The sequence below is a fragment of the Labeo rohita genome, chromosome 9 (genome assembly GCF_022985175.1).
Source record: "Labeo rohita strain BAU-BD-2019 chromosome 9, IGBB_LRoh.1.0, whole genome shotgun sequence".
NCBI lineage: Eukaryota > Metazoa > Chordata > Actinopteri > Cypriniformes > Cyprinidae > Labeo > Labeo rohita.
Window position 1 is genome coordinate 6,512,422 of NC_066877.1, and position 22,695 is coordinate 6,535,116.

General features: G+C 36.7%; 1 protein-coding gene across 3 annotated transcripts in view; it reads right to left on the bottom strand.

Moving 5' to 3' along the window:
* The window catches only part of enox1 (ecto-NOX disulfide-thiol exchanger 1), a 136,982-nt gene that overhangs the window by 25,987 nt on the left and 88,300 nt on the right, over window positions 1–22,695 (bottom strand). For all 3 annotated transcript variants that reach the window (XM_051118923.1, XM_051118924.1, XM_051118925.1), the window contains 6 exons: window positions 22,415–22,582; window positions 21,339–21,545; window positions 17,863–18,096; window positions 7,729–7,941; window positions 4,208–4,314; window positions 405–522 (listed from right to left, as the gene is read on the bottom strand). In XM_051118923.1, coding sequence (XP_050974880.1) covers window positions 405–522; window positions 4,208–4,314; window positions 7,729–7,941; window positions 17,863–18,096; window positions 21,339–21,545; window positions 22,415–22,582 — 1,047 coding nt within the window. The remainder of the gene's footprint in view (window positions 1–404; window positions 523–4,207; window positions 4,315–7,728; window positions 7,942–17,862; window positions 18,097–21,338; window positions 21,546–22,414; window positions 22,583–22,695) is intronic.

The window sequence follows — 22,695 nt, forward strand, 5'->3', positions numbered from 1 at the left end:
ATCAAATAAATGCATCTTTGATTATTATTTTTTTCAAAATCATAAAAAAACTTTAATCCTTACCCCAAATTTTGAACAGTAGTGTATGCATTTTGTTGGGCAAGTGAAAATGTTTGCAGTTCATTTTGGCCTAGCAGAAAAGCTAGTTTATTAAATGCAATTACGTGGGCACTGAACAGAGGTCTCTATGGCACTGCATTGCATATTCCTCTTATTCTCCAATAACAATGACCTTTATTGAAGATTTATAGTTCATTTTAATTGCACTGCACATTCACAACCAGTGCATATAAACTAGATGTTAGGCCTTCAAGTCTTGTGTTGTTTTTCGGTACAGTCGATCCCTGCTTTCAGTATCGTAATGAATCTTAATTATGATAATCAGCGGCTGATCACAGGCCTACCCGAGTCCTCCATTCTCATCTTTTTGCAGGGGTTCTCCTCCAAGTCTTCATCTGACATCTCCATTTCCTCTTCTCTTCGTATTCCCATGATCTCTTCACTGTGAGCATTTCTCAATTCCTAATGGAGCACAATACAGAAATCAAACGAACACACATCCCATTACTGGCTTCTGTCCAAGACCTTGAATGATTAAAGATTATATTTTGCACACATTAACATTTCCTCTGCTCTGTGTAATTCTACAAGGACACACTTTTATACTTCCATTTGCTGTGAATGTGGCAGTAACATGTATGACAATCACACATACTAATGAGGTGTTTTTCTGCAGTTCTACTCTAATAATACTCTAATTGAACCTGGAAACTTTTGACAGGATGAAAAAACAGGCAATGATTTGGCAAGCCCAGGCCCTTGTGATTGATTCTTTAACTTAAAAATACAACCCAGAGGGAAAACCGAGGCTCTGTCGTCTCAGTGCCGTGCAATAGTGAAAGTTCATTTGTCTAGGTCTGAAAATGGAGCGTAAAAATCACATTACACAAACTTCCAAGCCCACTGATCCTCTGATAGCCATTATAGGGATCAGCACAAAGGACGTTTAATGCCACCACTGTGAAATCTTGCAGATCTGACTCTATAAAGGGAGCGCATTTGAGCTTTACTTTATCTGTGATTGAATACATTTTATTCTAGCACTGTGTTGCCTGATCTTTCATCTGTTTCTTGAAAGCTGTAGTATCAGAGGAATACAAGTCGAGTTCTGGGTTGTTTCTGATATCATATTTCTCCCTAATTCTCACAATTTAGTTTTACAGGGTTCCCACACCTTTTGACCAAAGAATATCCATTACTTTTTCAGTGGCATTTCCAGACATTCTGGAAAAATCAATAAGGTTTTTATCATTTCTTTTATAAAGGCTGCATTCACAAAGAGCAATTTCTGGCCAACAAAATAGGGTAGGCTAAGGCTAGTTGTCTCTGTTTCTCAAATAATAATGTTTTGAGTCAGAAATTCAAAAGCTTCTTTATTTTTTTCTAGCAGAGATTCTGTTTGTTGTTTTCAAAACTGTACATATTTTAAATATATATGTTTGTAATTTTTCAAACTAAAATCCCAACATCATACTTTTGTAAAACTGTTGAGTAAACAAGAACATAAAACTACATCTATTTTTTTTAATAAATTACAGTTTCTGTTAGCTAAAGCAATACCTTATCTTTGGATGTAAAAAAAAAAAAAAAAATCTAGTGCTTAGTATGTTGTTGGTTTCACCTTTTTGTATCTTTTTGTATAGAATCTGATATACTATTTAATAGTTATTTAATTTCGTTAACAAAAAATCTTCATTGACAAGATTTTTCAGACAATAAGTTCAATAAATGATAACTGTGACTACATCAACATGCAATATCGCTGACAATGAAAGACGAGACTAAAGTGTATTTTTAAAAATAAAAACTCTACAAAAATGTCTTTTTAATTTCGTCCAAAAAAGGAGACATAATATTATATCGCAGACAGCTATATGTCCCTCTACTATGCAAGCTTTCATGTGTGTGCGGTTGCCGGATATCAAAAGGTCAAATCCCCAAATAAAAGCTTCTTTCTTAAAAGCGTACATTTTCTGCCCCATGTTTTGCTGAATTTTTGCAATCTGGCAACCATGCACGCATGTTCGCTTCTCATTAAGGAAGCATCAACGATGATCTGAAGACACCAACAAACAAGTGATCTCCATGTGAGGTGTTCAGCTTAAATGAAAGTGTCATTCAGCCTGTTTGTGTTCTGTCATGAAATCTTGACTATTATGTTTGCAATTGTGCTTGCTGAATAAATGCACTGCCTCAACCGCTGTTGTTTTAATAGAGAAACATTACTGTATTTTGGAATTATTGGAATTATAAAATACTATTAGGAATTTCACTGTTTACATTATAATTTTGAGCCAAACAGCAACTCACAATTCTTTTTTTTTCTTGCAATTTACATCTTGCAATTCTTTTTTCTCAGAAATGTGAAATATAAACACAATTGCAAGGTTTAACCCTTTAACTGTCACCGTCCCCTCTGGACGCCTAAGTTTACTTCACCATATTACAAATAAATCCTAATCTAATCATGACAAACTATACATCGTTGGAAAGGTCTAAGACTCCTAAATAGATATTTAACTATTTTTTGTGTGTTACAAATTATGTAAAAAAAAGTAATAGATTAATATATGTCAAGAGTGCAACTTAAAAAATCTACATCATAACATGAATTCTGACCTTTGTCACAAAAGACTTTATTCATTGCCTTTTTCCCTATCATGTTTTAGAAATCACAAGAAATGATATATCAGTTCAAAACTTATAATCTCAAAATTCATCCTTCGAAAGGCATTTTAAAATCAGACATTGCATTACCACGGAAAATGTAAATCAAAATCATATTACAAAATGTTTTCATTCATGAATTATAAAAATGTAAGTCTGTGCAATTGTGAGGGGAAAAAAAGCCTGAATTCTGTTTATATCTAGCAATTCTGACTTTATACTGTGATTTCTAAGAAAAATGTCAAAATTGTTAGATAAAAATAACTTTTTTTTTATTCAGTGCCGGAAACAGGCTTTTTTATAGAAAACTCTTTTGAAAAAGTAAAATAAATAAATAAAATATAAATAAAAAATATGTGCAAAAGTGTGCAACTAGCCTCTGCCTCTCTATTTTGAAGTTGAGCAAAACAAGAAATATATAGCATTCTTGATTTCTATGATTCTCCCTGATAGTTAAGTACAGGAAAACCTGGAAACTCTTAACCCTGTATTAATAATTGAATATATCTGATAAATCTGCAACCAGTGCTACAAAACAACAAAAACACTAAAAGCAACTTTTCACAGGGGTGGCATCTTAACTGGCTTTCACTTCTCACAGCACCAGAGACTTTGCCACAACGCTGATGTCTTACCTCTTAGCGACTGTGAACTGAAATGGAATCCTTTCATAGACTTGACTTAAAGCAATTAATCAATACAGTCAGTGTATTTCTAAGACTAGGTTTCGGGCCTCACATCACTGCTCATGATATACAGTCGTGGAAAAAGTCAGATGGCTGGAGGAAAGACTGCAGCTGGAGTCGATCACCAGTGAGGGATTTTTTACATTTCAAGGTTCATTGGGTATTCTGTTTGCACTAACATCAATTTTGCATTCTGGTGACGTTCCATATTACGAATATGGAAATTCCATATTGTGCATTCCAAAGAATTCAGGGGATTCTATGTATAGATGCATACAGGCACATTGTAAGTTAACAAGCACCTCACTCTTCCTTCCTCATAAAGAGGCAATTCAAATTGGATGAGTTATTAACAATTAATTCAGGCTAATCACTGATGAGCATCATTATAATCCTGCCAGTATCTGTTGCCATGGCAGCAATGGAGGTTCTTTCTAGGTGGCAATTTCAAAGAGTGAGCTCTGCCGCACGAAAGAGCAGAGGCTAGAAAACTGGAATGGTTTTTGCTGTGTGAGGGCCCACAAGTCTGTACAACGAAAAGCCACAAGATACACTGCCATACAACAAGCTGCCGTGTCAGTGTACCATGTAGAGAAGGGGTCTCAAACTACATTACCTGGGGGCCACTAACCAGGTGTTGTTCTTCTTCAGAGAACAAGCGTAAATATTGACAGAGTACTTTGGCTTTTAAATACATTAAGGTCAAACCGTAGACAAAAATGACCAATCTTGGCCCATAGTTTGAGGCCCCTGATGTAGAGTCAGCATGACAAAAGGGGAAGAGAAATACCAACCTCGCACTGCTTTCGCCAAATGTCTATGTTCTTGCGCTGCGCTTTTGAGAAATGGTCCCATGCCTTTTGCCTGGTGGCAGCGGTGAACACAGCCGTAATCTGCTCAACTTTGGTGGGTAAGGAAGTCAGACAAGACAAGCCATTTATGTAGAGCTCAGCATCTGCGCCAGCAGTCAGACGCGTCAGGACCCTCGCAACACTTCTCTGAGAGGCTCCTGATCGTGTCTGTTGTACTTACATCTCATTAGCTGCTGTTTCAATTCCTTAGGACTGAGGAAGGCAACAGTCTACAATGATGGATTTGCTGGAGAAGTACTAATAAAGTACTGAGTGTTTGATGTCAAACATTGATTGAGGGTTTAGTTCGAAATGGGTATGTGTGCCGTTTTTGTTTTTGCATTAGGTTTTGGATTTGCATTAGGATTGAGATTTGATCCAGTTGTAAACTGTTGCCTGCTATTTATTAATTTGACCAAGTCTACTGTTTAGTAAACAACTATACGGTCATCTTCTTTACTACAACTCTAAAATACATTTTCTCTTAGTATTTCATGTGCATATGGTGTCAGAGTGTCTTTGTGTAACTTCTGTCAAGCTGCCAATTGCAAATCTCCATCATACATATTCATTCAAGCAAATTACATTTCTCCACTCTTTGTTTGAGTTGGGATATTGGCTTCTCACCTGTCCGAGCGGCAAAAAAAGATGAGTGAATCTGATGTTGGCCTACCTTTAAGTTAAGTTGAACATCTCCACATCTGCTATATGGTCAGAGTGCTTCCACTGAGACTGTACTTACCCAGGGCCCTTCTATGGGCTATGGCTACAGTCACACTGACAAAGGCAGCTAGGTCTCAATGCAATCATATCTCCTAGTGTACATTTGTTTAGTGTATATCTGCAGGGAACTGTGTAAAGGAAACACTGCGACTCTGTTCTACGACTAGTGAGCTGCCTTACTTTATAACAGCATCCAAACTGAAATAGAACCTCATAACCGAGGGACTATTAGTGCAACATATGGAGCACATAAAAGGTTCAACATACAAGTGAGTCTGCAGGTAGACTTTTGCTGAGCTAACTGAAACATACCAATATTGGTAAACATACCAATAATATTTGTTACACTGGGTTCTAGAATACTTGTCGACTATTTTCTATTATTCGCAGTCATCTATGGCAGTGCTGCATGTCAGACAGACATCGTCACTACTTTCATGTCTGTCGTATCACACATCTCAGATTCACACAACAATTTCTTCTCTTCCCTGTCAGTCTTCGACATGCTTTTCATGACAGTACCACACATGCGTCGTGGGACTCTCGTGAACATGCGTCAAAGACAGACAGCGAAGAGACGAACTCGTTGAATGAAGTCATCGATTTTGTTTTCTTTGCACACAGAAAGTATTCTCGTAGCTTCATTACGGTTGAACCAGTGATGTCACGTGGCCTATTTTAACAATGTCCTTACTCCCTTTCTGAGCCTTGAACATCTCGGTTGCATTTATGTCTATGCAGGTTCAGAAAGCTCTCATGTTTCATCAAAAATATCTTAATTTGTTTTTCAAAGATAAACGAAGGTCTTACAGGTTTGGAACAACAAGAGGGTGAGTAATTAATGACAGAATTTTTTATTTTTGGGTGAACTAACCCTTTAAAACAGTGACAGTACATCCCCTAAATTATCATTTTATGTGTGAACGGAACTGTACTCACTCTCAAAACTGCAATGATTGACACCATGGTAATCATACCAGCACTCTGGCATCTCGCATGTTTAGTATCCGCTTTTAACCAAAGTAATATTACAGCGACCAAAGACCAAGGAGTTGGTTTAGTCATTTTAACTAAAAAACGACAAGCCGTCGTGTTTGGTTAAAGTTTAAAAGCCTGCTTCGCAGGAGAGTTCCTTACACCCTTGAAGAGTTGCCATGTCTTATAAAGCTTCTTTGGGTTTATTATTTAGGCTCAGCTCATAAAGAGATCCAGTTAATGGAGTTAATAAAGTAGGCAGGTGCAAGGCACTATAATTTGGTATGTGGCTATTTACAAGAATGCATTTGGATTATTGTTTTTTTGTTTGTTTGTTTGTTTGTTTATAGCAAGATCTGGCAACACTAATGAGTCAAAGTGTACCCTGTGATTTCTTGCACAAACAGAAAAGACACAACTCTGATATGCATTTAAATATGTCATTAAAAATTAGTTCTTCAGTTCAGTTCCGCACACACTGCATAGAATTTCTGTAAATGCGGTTGTCACTACCTGCATTTTTCAATTCAGTTGTAGAATATGGTTGTCATGTCACTCCCATAAATTACTGAAATGTGTTTGTACAGAACAGGATTCAATTATGGTTGAAGCACTGATGTCACATGGACAGTTTTAACAATGTCCTTACTACCTTCCTGTGCATTGACCGTGGTAGTACCGTTGCTGTCTATGGAGGGTCAGAAAGCTCTCAGATTTCATCAAAAATTTGTTGTTGTTGTTTTTTTTTTCAAAAATTAATGTCTTACCGGTTTGAAATGACATGAGGGTGAGTAATTAATGAAAGAATTTTCACTTTTAGGTAAACTATCCCTTTAAAATAAAAGTAGTCGAACGCTGTACAAAACTTTTTGTAACGTTTAAAATAACATTATAACCACTGCAAGCAGACTGGACATTTTAACGTTTTATAAACGATTATTGATAAAATAATTAAAAAGCATTTGAAGAGCGTTTTTGTCAGAGCCCTTGATTGTTGTTCTTAATTTTGATAATAATTATGATTTTTATACCAGACATATATACATTGGTTCAAATATCGGTTATCGGTCTACTTTATCTGTTATAATCAGTATTGGCATTGGCCCTGAAAAATATATCCGTTGACCCCTAGTTTTTATAACCTAAATTTGTACCTGGGCCAGTATTATTTAATGTTTTTGCTTGTTTGTCTTGTTGCTAGTCCAGTTGTTCTGTACAATGTAATGAACTGTTTTTGTTCTCAGCAGAAGATTTAAAGGGGTCTTATTGTATTCTGTATGTCTTTTTAAAATGCAAATGAGCTGCTCCTTCCCACTCAAAACTCCATATTGCATGGATTTTTACTGAAATGAATGGATCTCGAACTTGAAATTTCAGAGGGCAAAGGTAAATGTTGAGATGGATTTTGTTTCAGCGCATCATGGTATTATCTTCTTTGCTATAGATATATACCTTTTGTTATACCTATGATGCCTATGTAGGCAGCTCCCTAGTTTTCGGAACAGAGCCAGTGTCTTGCCTGTTACAGTTAGGGGCAGTGTAGCGTATATGGTAGTTCTGGACATACAAATACACTCCTACTGGCAATACAGTCATATCAAGATGAGTGAGAAAAGTCCAACAATCAGATCAGAGACTGAGCCCACTTAAGGACGGCTATATCATCTTGCTCGGTACAAAGGATGAGTGGTTGTCATGGCAACACTAGATGAAAATCTCATAGTAACCAGTTGGGATGCAAACAGTGAAGGCAGGAGGTATCTTACATTGTGTGAGGATGGCAAGCAGGGAATTCTTAAAGTGTTCTTTGGCCAGCTCCATTTCTTCCTCGTGCTGAGCTTTCTCGTTCATTAGGCGCCGCACGTGGCTGTTCGCTGACTGGATCATGGAGTAGAAATGATTTGCAGTGCGTCGATTCACCTCGCCTCTGTCGATCCACGTGAACAGCACTGCCGTTGCCTCACTGAACTTGTTGTCATCTAGAGAAATGAATGAGGAAAGCTGTCATTTTTACTTCAATTACTTATGACAGCGACTGCTGTAACACTTACTTTGCGGATTTGACAAAGCCAGCATACAGTTCAAAATCCCTTTCATGAGAGCACATTTTTACTTCCCTCTAAAGCTTTCAAGTTACATACACACTCCTAAAAATAAGGTGTCTTTGATTCTATTAAGAATCTTTAACTGGACAAAAGGTCTTTACAGTAGAAAAAGGTTCTTTAGATTATTAAAGGTTATTAAAATGTTCTTCACACTAAGACAATAGTAAAATGGATAATAGGAAAATAGTTCTACTGGATCAATACGAAAACCCTTTTTTGGAACCTTTATTTTTAAAGGGATAGTTCACCCAAAAATAAAAATTCTGTCATTAATTACTCACCCTCATTTTGTTCCAAACCCGTAAGACCTTCGTTCATCTTCAGAACACAAATTAAGATATTTTTGACCCTGCATAGACAGCAACGCAACTACTATGTTCAAGACCCAGAGAGGTAGTAAGGACATTGTTAAAATAGCCTACGTGACATCAGTGGTTCAACCACAATGTTAGAAACATGCGTCAAAGGCTGACACAGAAGAGATGAAATTGTAAAGTTGTTATTGTTGTTTTTTTTTGTATTCATGTAGATTCATAAAATTACGGTTGAACCACTGATGTCAAGTGGACTATTTTAACGCTGTCCATAGTTGTGTTGCTGTCTACGCAGAGTTGGAAAGCCCTTGGATTTCATCAAAAATATATTTATTTGTGTTCCAAAGATGAACAAAGGTCGTAGGGGTTTGGTATGACACGAGGGTGAGTCATTAATGACAGAATTTTCATTTTTGGGTGATCTATCCCTTTAAGAATGTACTAAACTTGTTACAGACATTCAGTCTTATATCAAATATGCTCTCAAATATATAAAATCTTGAACAATGGTGCAGGTTGGCTGACAGTAAGTTGGCATTAAATAGAAATTCACTCTATCTGTTTTCTATTACACCTTAAATGATTTTATTATGAACAATTGATTCATGTTTAATTTTTGATATGACAGACTTCTCTCTGATGACACAGCTGTTCCAATCATTTAGTTCACTTAAAACCCAGGCCTTTCTTACAATCAAGCAAGTTTGCATTTAGATCTCCAACAAATGATACATAGAACAACATCCCCATCCTACTTTTTGTCATTTTTGATCTCCTGTTTCACTATATGTCTCAACACAGTATGTACAACTTGATTTTATATGTACATTTTCTACTGTTTTTATATTAAGCTATTATATGTCTTTAGAAGACCGACATATAGTACCTAAGTTATATTTACTACTGTTATAGTGCTTTTATGGGTTTGGAACAATATGAGGCTGCTTAAATATGTACAGTCATGGCCAAAAATATTGGCACCCTTGCAATTCTGTCAGAAAATGCAACCCTTCTCTCAGAAAACTGTTGCATTTGCAAATGTTTTGGTACTCACATGTTTATTATTTTTTTTATTTTTTTTTTTGCATTGGAACAACACACACACACACACACACACACACACACACACACAAACAGAGAAGAAAAGTCAAATCTGATACAATTCCACACAGAACCCAAAAAATGCACTGGACAAAATTATTGGCACTCTTAACTTAATATTTAGTAGCACCCCCTTTGGAAAAAATAACTGAAATACATTAAATAGCTTCCTGTAACCACAAATGAGTTTCTTACACCTCTCTACTGGAATTTTGGACCACACTTCTTGTGCAAACTGCTCCAGGTCATTTAGATTTGAAGGATGCCTTCTCCCAACTGCTGTTTTGAGATCTCTCCACAGGTGCTCTGGGATTCAGATCTGGACTCATTGCTGGCCATTTCAGAACTCACCAGCACTTTGTTGAGTGCTTTTCGTGTGTATTTCGGGTCATTGTCCTGCTGGAAGACCCATGACCTTTGGTGGAGACGCAGCTTTCTGACACTGGCCACTACATTAGGCCCCAAAATTCTTTGGCAATCATCAAATTTCATGATACCGTTCACACAGTCAAGGCTCTTCCATCCACGTCCAGGGAGGTTAGCTACAGTGCCATGGGCTGTAAACCTGTTGATGATATTGTGCACAGTGGACACAGGAACATTAAGATCTCTGAAAGATGGACTTGTAGCCTTGAGACTGTCCATGTTTTTCCACAAATTTTTCTCTTAAATCCACAGACAACTCTTTACACTTCTTTCTTTTCTCCATGCTCAGTGTGACACACAACACAAGGGTTGAGTCAACTTTTCTCCATTTTAACTGGTTGGAAGTGTGATTACTGTATTGCCCACACCTGTTATTTGCTACAGGTGTGTCTAAATACAAATTACAGGAGCATCACATGCTTGAAAAGCAATTATTTCTTAACATTTTGACAAGGTGCCAATAATTCTGTCCAGTCCATTTTTTAGTTCTATGTGAAATTTTATCAAGTTTGACTTTTTTGTGTGTTGTTGCAGTGCAAACAAAAACAATAAGCACATGAATACCAAAACATTTGCAATAGGAACAATTGTCTGCGAGAAGTGTTGCATTTTCTGACAGAATTCCAAGGGTGCCAATATTTTTGGCCATGATTGTATATATATTTTTAAAAACCTTTCAGGCTGTTCTTTTTTAGTCTTACAGTTTTTGTCTAGCGAACTGTATTGATGGAATGTTCAAAATTGTTCAAAGAATGTTCAAAATCCAACAGTTCAAATTCAATTCCAGTAGCTGCACACCTGTCTATCATACATGTATCCAACCATTCATACAGTATATAACCAAACTAGAAGCTTCCAATAGCAACCACTAGAACAACCTTGCGACATAATTTTAAAATTAAAATCTCCCTGCAAACTACATAAGGCCTAAATACCCTTCACACCTCAAAATCTCTCTTCCCGAGATTTCACATTATGCAAACCTCATAACCTTCAAACTCTGAATCTCTTTTCAAACTGCTCAAGCATTCAGAACGCAAGACTTACAACCTTCACATTTCAAGATGTTACTACACTTTCAGACATGACTTGACATAATTTCCTTTTCAGTTCTTTAATATATAGTTTTAAGAGCTAATTGTACATGATTTAGTTTTGCTACCTATATTATAGGTGCAGTACGGAAAATAAATGATAGGGAGACTGGGATTGGACCTTATGTCCACATGCTGCAAGCCACTAATTTAAAGACTATTTTCCTACATTGTCTTTTTCTATTGGACAAGAACATCATCTCATCAGCGTGTTCAGTCACGGCTCGTGAATCAGTAACTAACCCTGCATTTTTCCTGTCTAAACATGAAGTGTAATTTCAGCCTGAGCAGCTGAGACACGAGGCATTGAGTGTGGCCTCTCCCAAGCTTCAGTAATCTGCTCCCTGTGGACCTGTGTGAAATACATTACTGAAATTGGAAGAATAATTGAATTTTGCCACAAAGTCAGTGCAGTAGGGCTGGCAGTAAATTCGATCCCTCCTTTAATGAGATCCTGTGCACGGAAACAACATCATTCCCTGCGTCTGTGCACTTTTCACCAGACTGTTATTGCTTCATCTCACCACAGCGCAACCGATTTCAAGCCGAGCCGGAGAATGACATCACGAGAGATGTATCAATTATACGTCCAGCTCCTTAAAATATGTGCTCAACTGGTTTAATTTGAATTTTAGATTTGATATCCATTTTAGTCCTTATTTCAATTAAATTGACGTTATTCCCACATGCAGTTGGTAAGAGACCCAAGGGACTCTAAGCATTTGAGATCAAGAGCAGGTATGTTATTAAGGTGGCACTCAAACTTCCCAGCTAATTAAAGGAAATTGAATTCTCCCAACCCTCGGGCAAAAATGCCATCTGACTTGAATAAAAATCATTTCTACAGTTAAATGAGCCTGCTCTGCCAATCTCGCGTCTAATGAGAGCCTCCACAAGCAATGCAAATGTGAAATCTCCACACTCTCCCTCAAAATTCCTAGTATTCAATCATCCGACCTCTCCATAACTCAGATGCTATGTAAGCCACCACGCTAGTGCCAATTCAGCCAGCGTCAGTTATGGTCGGGAAATTAGCTTTGTTTTAAACATCGCTCATATTAATTTTTCCATGAAAGCGTAATGTGGCAATGAGCATTTACTTGCCAGAAAGCATTAACCAGGGGCTGTTTGAATGAATAGCATTAAAGTGTTTCCAAATGCAAGAGACAGAAAGCAGCAATGGATGAATTAAGAGTCAGTACTATAAAAAAGGGCTGAAGAACTGCCAGATTTGAGGATGAGGGAAACGGTGTATTAATATTAAAAAGGGCTTTATTATTTGGCCGCTATTAATGCCTAATTCAGTATTAGATGTGCATCACAGGTGAACTTTTCCATTTCTGAAACATCATTTCCATAATGTCATTTTCTATTACATCGATCAACACATTATATGGGCATATTACACTAAAAGATATTTCACTATTACAATAAAATGGCAACTCTTTCTAAAGCTAATTTCATAGCTAGCTACATTTTATGAATGGTCAGTACACAAAATTAGGTAATATTTTCACACTATTTGCATATTTTGGAAATGACAACAAACAATCCACATTTTCTGTTCAGAGTTGATAATTACATTTGATATTTACATTTTCCTTGCACTTTTCATATTTTAAGCTAAGCTTTCATAAGCTAATTACGTCTCATTATCTCCTTAAAGTACACAAACTTTTAATAAGACTTACTGAAATGTAAAATTGCAGCCTGTTGTGGACATTCATCATTTGCGTAAAAAACTGGCAGAAATCTGTTTTATTGTGTGAAATTGATTATATCAGTCTTACACAATTTTATTTCAAATTTTAAAACAAATTTTAGTTCACTCCTTGATTAGATAGTAACACTTTAAAATAAGGTTCATTAGTTAACATTAGTTAACTGCATTAGTTAACATGAACTAAGAATGAACAATACTTCTACAGCATTTATTAATCTATGTTAATTTCTGCATTTACTAATGCATTATTAAAATCACAAGTTGTCTTTGTCTAACATGAACTAACAATGAACGACTGTATTTTTATTAACTAACATTAACAAAGATTGTCCACTGTTTGTTCAGTTTTTTTTAAAAAGGTAAAATATTAAAATCAAGTAAAAGGTCAAATTAAACAAGGCAAAACAATAAAATGTATACCTAAAAAGCATAGGAGGTAAAATATTGTCAGGGAAGTTTTAATACAACCTTAATATAACAAAAAATAAATAAACTGATACAAAATTAATAAAGATTAATTGCACAAATGTGCCTAAAAACATCTGTGATATGAATACTGATGTTCATTTGCATGCTGTTGATGCTTAAACAGGTACCGCTAGCTGTAGTCGATAAATATTTGTAGCATAATGGCTCGAGTTTAAACACAGGTTTCACTGGAGAGGCAATTGTATGTCAGGCATGAGCAGAACTGTGCCAAACACCAGAATATTGAAACCCTGTCTGAGATGTTTTGTCTGTTGCCTCCTGGGCTCAATAAACATGAGAACATACAGACAGGGTTCGGGATGCGCCACGCAGGGAGAATGGGAAGTGCTTGACATGGGAAGTGCTGTGATTGCTGATGAGGTGGAGGCTGCAGTCAAGTCCCCATCATCGAAATGAAAGCAGTCTCTCCAGAGAGACAAGAGCTCAGAGAGGCATGGAAACCACCGCAGCCAGCACAACTCAACCATCACTACCTTCCTGGAGCCGCTAGCTGTAATCAAATCACAGCATGGGAAAACAGCTGTCAGCCAGGAACCGGCTCTGAAATTAAAACATGAAAGGTGACGTTACAAATATGTGTGAATGTCAAAGGGGCGTGATGGATTGGCGTAACTCTGAGGTGGAAACGCAGCATGTGGCGCCTTGAAATGATCCTGTATAATGAAATTTTGACATTATGTGAGTGTTCAAACCTGTCTTGATTCAGAAATAAACATGGTTAAATCTCACACTAACTATTTTGGTCTGTCTGAAAATGGTAGGGGATCTGGAGAATATTTAAAACCTATCCCTGAGCAATGCTGCTGATGCAACACTTACAGTACGTCCATGCAAAGCCTACTGTAAAAGAGAGGAAAAAAATCACAAATTACATATCTCATTTGGTTCTTATAGACAACAAGGATATAAAAAGCAAAAAGATAACTCAGCTCAAACTTCTCAGAGTTTCCTGAGATAATGTCCCAATTAGGGATGCACCGATACCGTGTTTTCCCTACCTCATGACATAAATTAACCTGTGGAAACTTTTTTGCAAGACGCAAAATACATACCAATAAGTACACTGCAGTCACCAGTAGAAATGGACACTAGAGGCAGTAAAACAACGAGCACTTGAAATCGTTTTCGTACACTGTTATGATTAAAGCTCCATATGTTTTGCTTTCCGAAGCTTGCTCGATAGCTCAGCTGGCACAGAACTGGACTTAGGATGTGGAATCCTTGGGTACAAATCCTGTGAAAAACATGACTCATGATGAAATAGCTGAGAGATCAAAAAACAAGTGTCATGTTTGCGATTGTGCTACATTATTTTAAAAAGCCACGGAGCATTACAGATATAGCACCACTCAACTGACATTTCAAGTCAGAACTGCGGTCACATGTACAAAACCATTGTCACCTAAAATGTAACATATGTACGTTCATCTATTCCATGGAAAAAAACAAACAGTCTTTTAGCACCACTCAGTGGACATTTATCATCAAATATGTCACAAAATGTACTTGACGTATTTCACGTCTTGCGAAAAAGTTTCCACAGGTATGTTTTCATCAGGTTGCTTTTTCCAGAATGAGTCTGATATGTTACTTTTATTTTTGGTACTTGCCAAAACTGTATTTTCATTGCATTTGTAATGTTTTTTTTTTTTTAAATATTGGGTACAGAAACAAAATTTTTCCAAATTTTGCTTCATTTAGCAAACACATATTTCCTTTTTTTTCACATTTAACTATAATGGTTAAAATGTATTGTACAAGCTCAAGTATTTCTTTCATTTAATAGCACATTACAGCTGCTCCATTGCAGCAGCTCAGTACTGTAGTCACAAGACATTTTCCTGTAATAATGCAAGGAACCACATGCTATACATAAATCTTGTAACAGCAATGAACATTTTTCTTAATTGCAAGTTGCATTTTTTATCGTCTGAAACACACTGTGACATATTTCAAAGTGACTCATATAATGCAGTGGACTTAAAGCAAGCAAAACATATTTGTATTTGTCTCAGTGCAGATTGGGACACATACAGCATAGCAGTGGTTCTCAATGCTGGTCCTCGGGATCCACTGCTCTGCACATTTTGTATGTCACCCTTATTTAACGCACCTGATTCAGATCATCAGCTCGTTAGGAGGGAGATCCATGAAGTAAACTGAGTGTGTCAGATAAAAGACACATACAAAATGTGCAGAGCAGTGGGCCCCAAGGACTGGAGTTGAGAACCACTGCAGTATAGCCTAGTGCAATATGGCTGCTATTTTTACTTTCGCTTTAAATAAATTCATGTATGCTTGATGTTTAAAATAAATGTTTATACAGAATGCCTCTATAATTTTTGCTTGTTTTGTATTTAAGATTTAGTTTTAAAGGATACCTATTTATATAAGTCTCAGGTGTCCCCAGAATGTGTCTGTGAAGTTTTAGCTCAAAATACCCCACAGATCATTTATTGTATCATTTTGAAAATGCCTATTTTGAGTGGAAGCAGAAACACACTGTTTTCATGCATGTCTCTTTAAATGCAAATAAGCTGCTGCTCCCCGCCCCCTTTTCCAGAATAGGGCTGTGCCTTTACAGCTCTTACCTTGGATGCTCTGCTAAAAAAACATCTGTTTGGATTTGATTATCATGTCTATCGCACTGAAATCATGCATTTTAAAGCCATATTAGTTTAAACTTCTGATATAGGGTTTCTTGAGCACACACATCCGCAGCTCACGCACAGAAAGCGGCTGTCACATGGCATGTGAGTACTTAACTAAGTTCTCTTTAATGTCTTATTGCACTGAAAGTGTCAAATACACATAAGTTTATGTTAAGAACACACAGGAGTTACAAAAACATTCGGGCATGTCTTGGGAAAAATAATCACGTTTATATTAAATCTAGCGTAAATATTTGAAATTATAAATAAAGAAACAAAGACACACCAGAGAAGTAGAGAGCAAGAAGGGCAACAAAAACAAAACAATTAGTCCACTAACAAAACAAAACAAACAGACAAAAAAATCTGTCCCCTAATAAAAAAAACAAAACAAAAATCTTTCTCCTAACAAAACGAAATGCTTCATTTGGTTTTTATAGACAAAAATAGCTGGGTTTCCATCCAAAGTTGCGAGTTTAAGTTATGCGCAAAAATAAGCACCGCTTCCATCCAAGAACAAAATTGTCACTTCCTGATAAACTGACTCTATATATTACTAAGAAAAGTAGGAGAAGCCACTGAATTTAGTATTTTCATATAGAATAAATTACTTGCGCTTTAGAGCGAGCAGACAAAACTGACTAAATGTGATCATTTCCTTCAGAGGTGGATGCCTGCTGTTTGGGAACACAGCTGTGTAAGACACTCCTGGGAGGCAATTACACAGAAATACTTTGACAACAGACTATGCTCAGGCATTTCAGAATGACCATAACAAAATTTCAGATGCTGTGGAATGAGATCGGTCCACTGGTTAGATGGGTTTGGCCGTCCCATAGCGCAAAGTCACATGATTTCTTTGATGCGTAAGGAAGAATGTATTCAGCAAATGCGTTTCCATCTCCCATTATTAGCATTAACCCTTTTTTGCACAAATCAAAAACCAAGCATAAAAACTTTTCTGCAAATTAAGGGATTTTTATTCGAAATGTGGCGTTTCCATCACTCGTTTCTGAAGCGATACTTGAAAATGTGCATAAAAACAGGGTGACGGAAACATAGCTAATGAGATTAAAAGAAGAATGGGATACTTCTGCTCAAGTCTCCAACTTCTCAGATTTTCCTGAGATAATGTCCCAATAAATTTGTCTCCTCCATAGTTTCACAAGATGGATTAAATTACTTTTTTAACCACAGATTTTAAGAACATTTAAGCACTCTAAAAGCATATGAAAGCTATTTAATCTAGGCTCAAGTTAAGAGAAACAAAACAAAATGGGATACTTCTGCTTCGTCTCTGGTACAATTTCAGAAGAAAAATAAAATGATCTGAGCAGCTACCACAGCTCTATACTTTTACATCATGTCAACATTTTTAGGAGAAACGTCTGAAACAAAGTTGAAGCTCAAATGAAAGCCCAGTGGATATACACTAGATCTTCAGTGCCATAACAGAGCAATTTATGAGCAAGCTCTTGCACACTATCCCAGTCACATAACAAACCCATTTTAAGCATATTTAAGCACCCTAAAAGCAAATGCAAACTATTTAGTCAACCTTGAACCCTTTGGCTTTCCAGAAGCCTGGTACTGAGTGTTCACTTCATTGGCAATCATTGGTCTCATTGAAGCTGATGAATGGAACTAGCTGATCATATAAACACACCAGTCTCACAGAATAAACAACAGCTGGGGCTGTTCGGCTGGCAGCTGCAGACGGGAAGAAGGACTGAAGCGTAAGAGTCTCAAAACTATGTAGCCACTCAGTGTCTGTCACATCATCAGAGATCAGTTGAGGACAGCTGCGAAACGTCTGAAGGAAAGCAGACCTGGCGGTGTAGGTCATCTTACCACATTCCGCTTTTATTAGAAGCATAAAAGTTCTGCCTTGAAGCTTTCCCTAACCCAAATTTCTCTGGGCACTACATTAATGATGACAAATCTGTGCTTTACAGGCTAGATGAGATCATGGCACCACAGTCTGTGGGAAAGCTTACCTTTCAATTTCTCAGCCAAAAGAGCTGCCTCGTGCTCAGAGTAGTGCATTATGGGAGGAGGTGATGGAGGTCTCAGCCGCTCCTCCTGGATTTTCCGTCGGTGCCGCTCCTCTCGTGCCAGCAATCTTTGTTTGCACTCCCACTCATACAAGTCATCTCTCGCCTGAGCAAAATCTACATGTATGCGGCCCGAATCCTTTTTATCAGTGCTGGAGCCAATGCGCATCCGATAGCCTAGGACAACAAACATTATTCAGCAAACAGAGCTCTCGTACAGGCTATCAAATATCAGTGCGCCAGAATAAACATCTTGAACGCAAAATAGGGTTTGCTCATTCTAAGACGTTCTTTCCTGCAACACATAAAAGACCCTTCTCAATAAAACAGTACAGCTGGTCATCAGTCTATGTTGCGTGTATGTTGCAGCATATGCCTCAGATGTTGCATATATGCTGGTACCTAGCTGATTGGGAACAGATTTAAGCTGGTCTTTTCAGCAAAGAAAAATGAAAGGTGCATGTATGTTCCTACTATGTTGCCATCTATTATTAGAAAACAAGAGAAGCACACAACATTACATGTGTGTGTATATATATATATATAAACACAAAGGTGAAGAAACAAAACCAATCTGGCTGCAGACACACTTGCATTTTCAGGCGTGCACTCTCAGACAACAGCACTTCCGGAAGTCTTTTTTAATTTGCATTTTATTTTATTTATTTATTTATTTATTATAATATTTAATTGAATCTCTCGACATTTTACAACAGTAGCCAGGTGGTGAAGACAAGAAAAAAGAAACTAAATTACAATGTCACTCACAATCGCCACTTGCACTCTCGGCTACCTGCGACATCACTTGCAATCCACACAAAATGTGTGTGTTGCCAATGGAGACAAGATGCTACGGTGGTTAAACATTAAAAATGAATTTAAAAGCAAAACGTAGGAACATCTGTAGGAGATAAAGACAAGACCTGCAAATCCGTGGCCACAGAACAGCAAAATATGAACGCAATGCGCTCATTAAGCGTTTTCCTCCCGTAGAAAACTGTTAACACTTAATATGGCTTAATGTATTAAGATAGTGGTATTAAAAGATCAAATTCGATATAAAGTTTATTAATATAATGTATATGTATATAGTTTTTCTCCGCAAAACATGGCATAATGTGGACTAAGATGATAGACTAAACTCAATATGTTCCTCTTAATTATTAAAACAACTACAGACAAGCAGGTGAGCCCTGAATAAACGCTGCGCTTATTCGCGTTTTCCCATATAGAATAATCTCTACAGGCCTTTTATATTGTAGTCTTTGTCCATTATGTTACATTATGTGTTTCATTATTGATTTTCTTCGAGAGGAAAACGTCTATTTAACACATTGCGTTCTGTGCATGTCTGCTTGCCTATATGGAGTTGGTCCTTTTAATATCACTTCATGCATTTCTTATTGCGCATTCATATCTGTTGTTATATAATTTGTCAACAATAAGGTTTATATTGAATTTGGTCTTTATCATCTTTGTCCGTTTTGCCACATTAAGCGTTTGTTGAGCAAGTATAAAAGTGAAATTTTGTGCATTGTATTCATGGTCATACACTTGCTTTGAAGTATGTTAAATTAATAAACTATATATCAAATTTGCTTTTTAAAGGCATTAAGCCATATTAAGTGTTTATGATTTTCTACGGGAGGAAAACGCTTAATGAGAGACTTTGTGCATTCATATTCTGCTGTGCTGAGGTCAAGGATTTGCCGGTCTTTGTCTTTATCTCCTACAGATGACTTGCAGGACCCTGTACATTTTGCTATTAAATTAGTTTTAATTGTTTAACGACCACAGCGTCTTGTCTCCATTGGCAACACACACGATTTGTGTGGACTGCAAGTGATGTTGGAGATAGCAGAGAGTGCAAGTGACACTGTAATTTAGTTTCATTTTTCTTGTCTTCACCACCTGGCTATTGTTGTAAAATGTTGAGAGATTCAATTAAAAAATAATACATAAATAGAATAAAATATAATAAAATAAAATAGACTGCAAGTGATGTCACTTCCGGAAATACAGGTGTCTGAGAGTGCAAATTTGAGAGTGCACGACTGAAAATGCAAGTGCATGTCTGCAGCCAGACCCTTCTCAAAAAAACATAAGAGTTTCATAACATTTTTTTTTTTTTTTTTTTTTTTACATATATCCACTTTTTTCCTGAGTAACAAATATGAGCTGCCTTGATGGATTCTAACTTATGTTTGGGTGCTCTCGTGTTTGTGTCTCCATAGAAATCCATATTAAAATGGGGTAAAAAAGACTGACTGATTTAATTAAACTGAAATTCAACTGGGTTAAGTGGTGCTGTTGTTGGCTGCCGCAGTAACTGCAGTAATCTTAAGTAATTCCTGTAAAGTACTTGTATTGTGTACCAGCAAATTTGTCTGTGACCGGCAGTGTCACACGATAACAAAAGAAAACAAGCATGTCTTGCAGTGCTTAAGTTAAAGTACTGTGTGTGAAATAATAAAATAACGTGTGCTCTTATCAATTTATAGGCAAAATTTCTCAATCTTTGCCCTGATTGGGAGCTGTATGTAGGATATGTGGGCTCATGGGTTTTTTAATGCAGCTAACTAGAAACCAGAAACACCAAAGACCGGTATTATGCCCATTTTTAACCCCTTATTTATTTTCTGATTTGCCTAATCCTAACCCCTCCCCAACACCACACCTAAACCTACCAATACTAGGGGTGTAATAATCTGGCGGGGGTCAGAATTCGGCATAACCCCGGAAATGTAAAGTATCGTTCCAGTTAGACCAGTGGATAAATAAAAAAAAAACACAACACAACACAACACACTAAAGAAAAATTAATCAGTCCCCTAACAGAACAATACAAAATAAAACATACATTTACTTGCATAAAAACATATCAGAAATATAAAGAAACAAAACAATAAGTTTCCTAATGAAACAAAATTAAATAACACAAAGACAAAAAACAAAATTAAACAAAACAAAAAAAAAAAACATTTACTTGTATAAAAACACATCAGAGAGGTAGAGAAACAATACAACAAATTCCCTAACAAAATGAAATTAAACAAAACGAAACAAAATGAACAACGAAGCAAAATGAAACAAAACAAAAGCAAAATGAAACAAAAAACAATAACGGAGAGGTAGAAAAAGTAATCAGTCCCCTAACAAAACAAACATTTACTTGTATAAATAAAAACACATCAGAAAGGTAGAGAAACAAAACAATAAGCTCCTTAATGAAACAAAATGAAACTAAATAAAACAACAAAAAAACCAAACACCAGAGAGGTAGAAAAAGTAATCAGTCCCCTAGCAAAACAAACATTTACTTGTATAATTAAAACAATATCAGAAAGGTAGAGAAACAAAACAATCAGTTCGCTAACAAAATGAAACAAAGTGAAACAAAACAAAAAACAAAGACACACCAGAGAGGTAGAGGGCCTTGTCCACCATGAACTCCTCAATAAAACGAATGTGGCAGAAGTTTTTCTTGCTTTTGCGTATAGCAACAATCTCGCCACACTGGTCAAACACTTCTTTGATGATCTCCTCTGTTGCATTTTCTGGAAGGCCGCCAACAAAAACCGTCTTGCACCCTGGAGGTCTCTCTCTTGTGGAGGGAGGAGGAAGATCTGCAGAATAAAAAAAAAAAAAAACGCTTATGTGCAAAATAAACATGTAGATTATTGTAGTCCCCCTCACTCCACAACTCCAAAACAGGAATGAATTATCAAAATTCAAAAGTCAAAAACAAACATAAATTACAGTGACATTCAGTTTAAACAACATTTATTATAAAAGCCAAACCTAAACGAATTTACTTAAATCAAAACTTGAATTACCAGCATGTGGGAAATACATTATACAGTACACATAAACTGCAAATCTAAATGTGTGTGCTTTTCACGAATGTTTTGTGTGCTTGCCGTCAACTGCATTATATAAGTTCCTTTAGAATATAAGTCGCAGCAGGTTTCAGATGATTAAAAAAAGGCTTTTTGTAATATTTTGGAATAATTATGTGGTATAACACATGACCTTATATTGGCATTACATTGTTGAATTATCATTAATTTATTTCCATTAACAAGAATATGAATTAAATTGGAGTAATTAGTTTCTTATGTAGTATGCAGTCCATGTGGGTAAAGTTAACCGTGCTTTAGGGTTCATTTAGATATATAGTATTTAGGACAATACCTCTACAGATTTAATAATTCGTCTTTCTCTGATTTTCCACATTAGAGGATTTAATAAAAACTGTCCCGTGGTTGTTGCGATTTCAGTAACCATAAAACATTTGGCAAAAGTTACAGGTCTTTCAGTGGAACATTTTACCACACAGTTACAGGTCATTCAAAACAGCACACAGACTGTACTTTATATATTTACCATGACATCAGGAGAAGTAAATAAGGGCTGGCTACGTACATCTGTGTGCCTGTTTTAATGGTAGAACCTCTAATAATTGTGCTGCGGTAGGCTGTTGTAAAATGCTTACTGGGATTCTGCGGGAACAGCGTGCAGCTCTTGCAGTGGATGATTTCCTTAATAACAGGAAGCTCTGCTGTCACAGGATGGGGCGGGACTAGACTGATGCCAGCCATCATGGGGTTGATTGGAGTGATGATGCCAAGGTTGGGATCAAAACCCTGTATACAGATGGAGTCTGGAAAGTGAAAAAGAAAGAGTCATTGATTTGAACCTCAGTACTGGAACCATATGAGCACAACCACAAAGAAGCCAAAGAAGTGAGAGCAAAGCTGGTGAAAGACCAGCGGA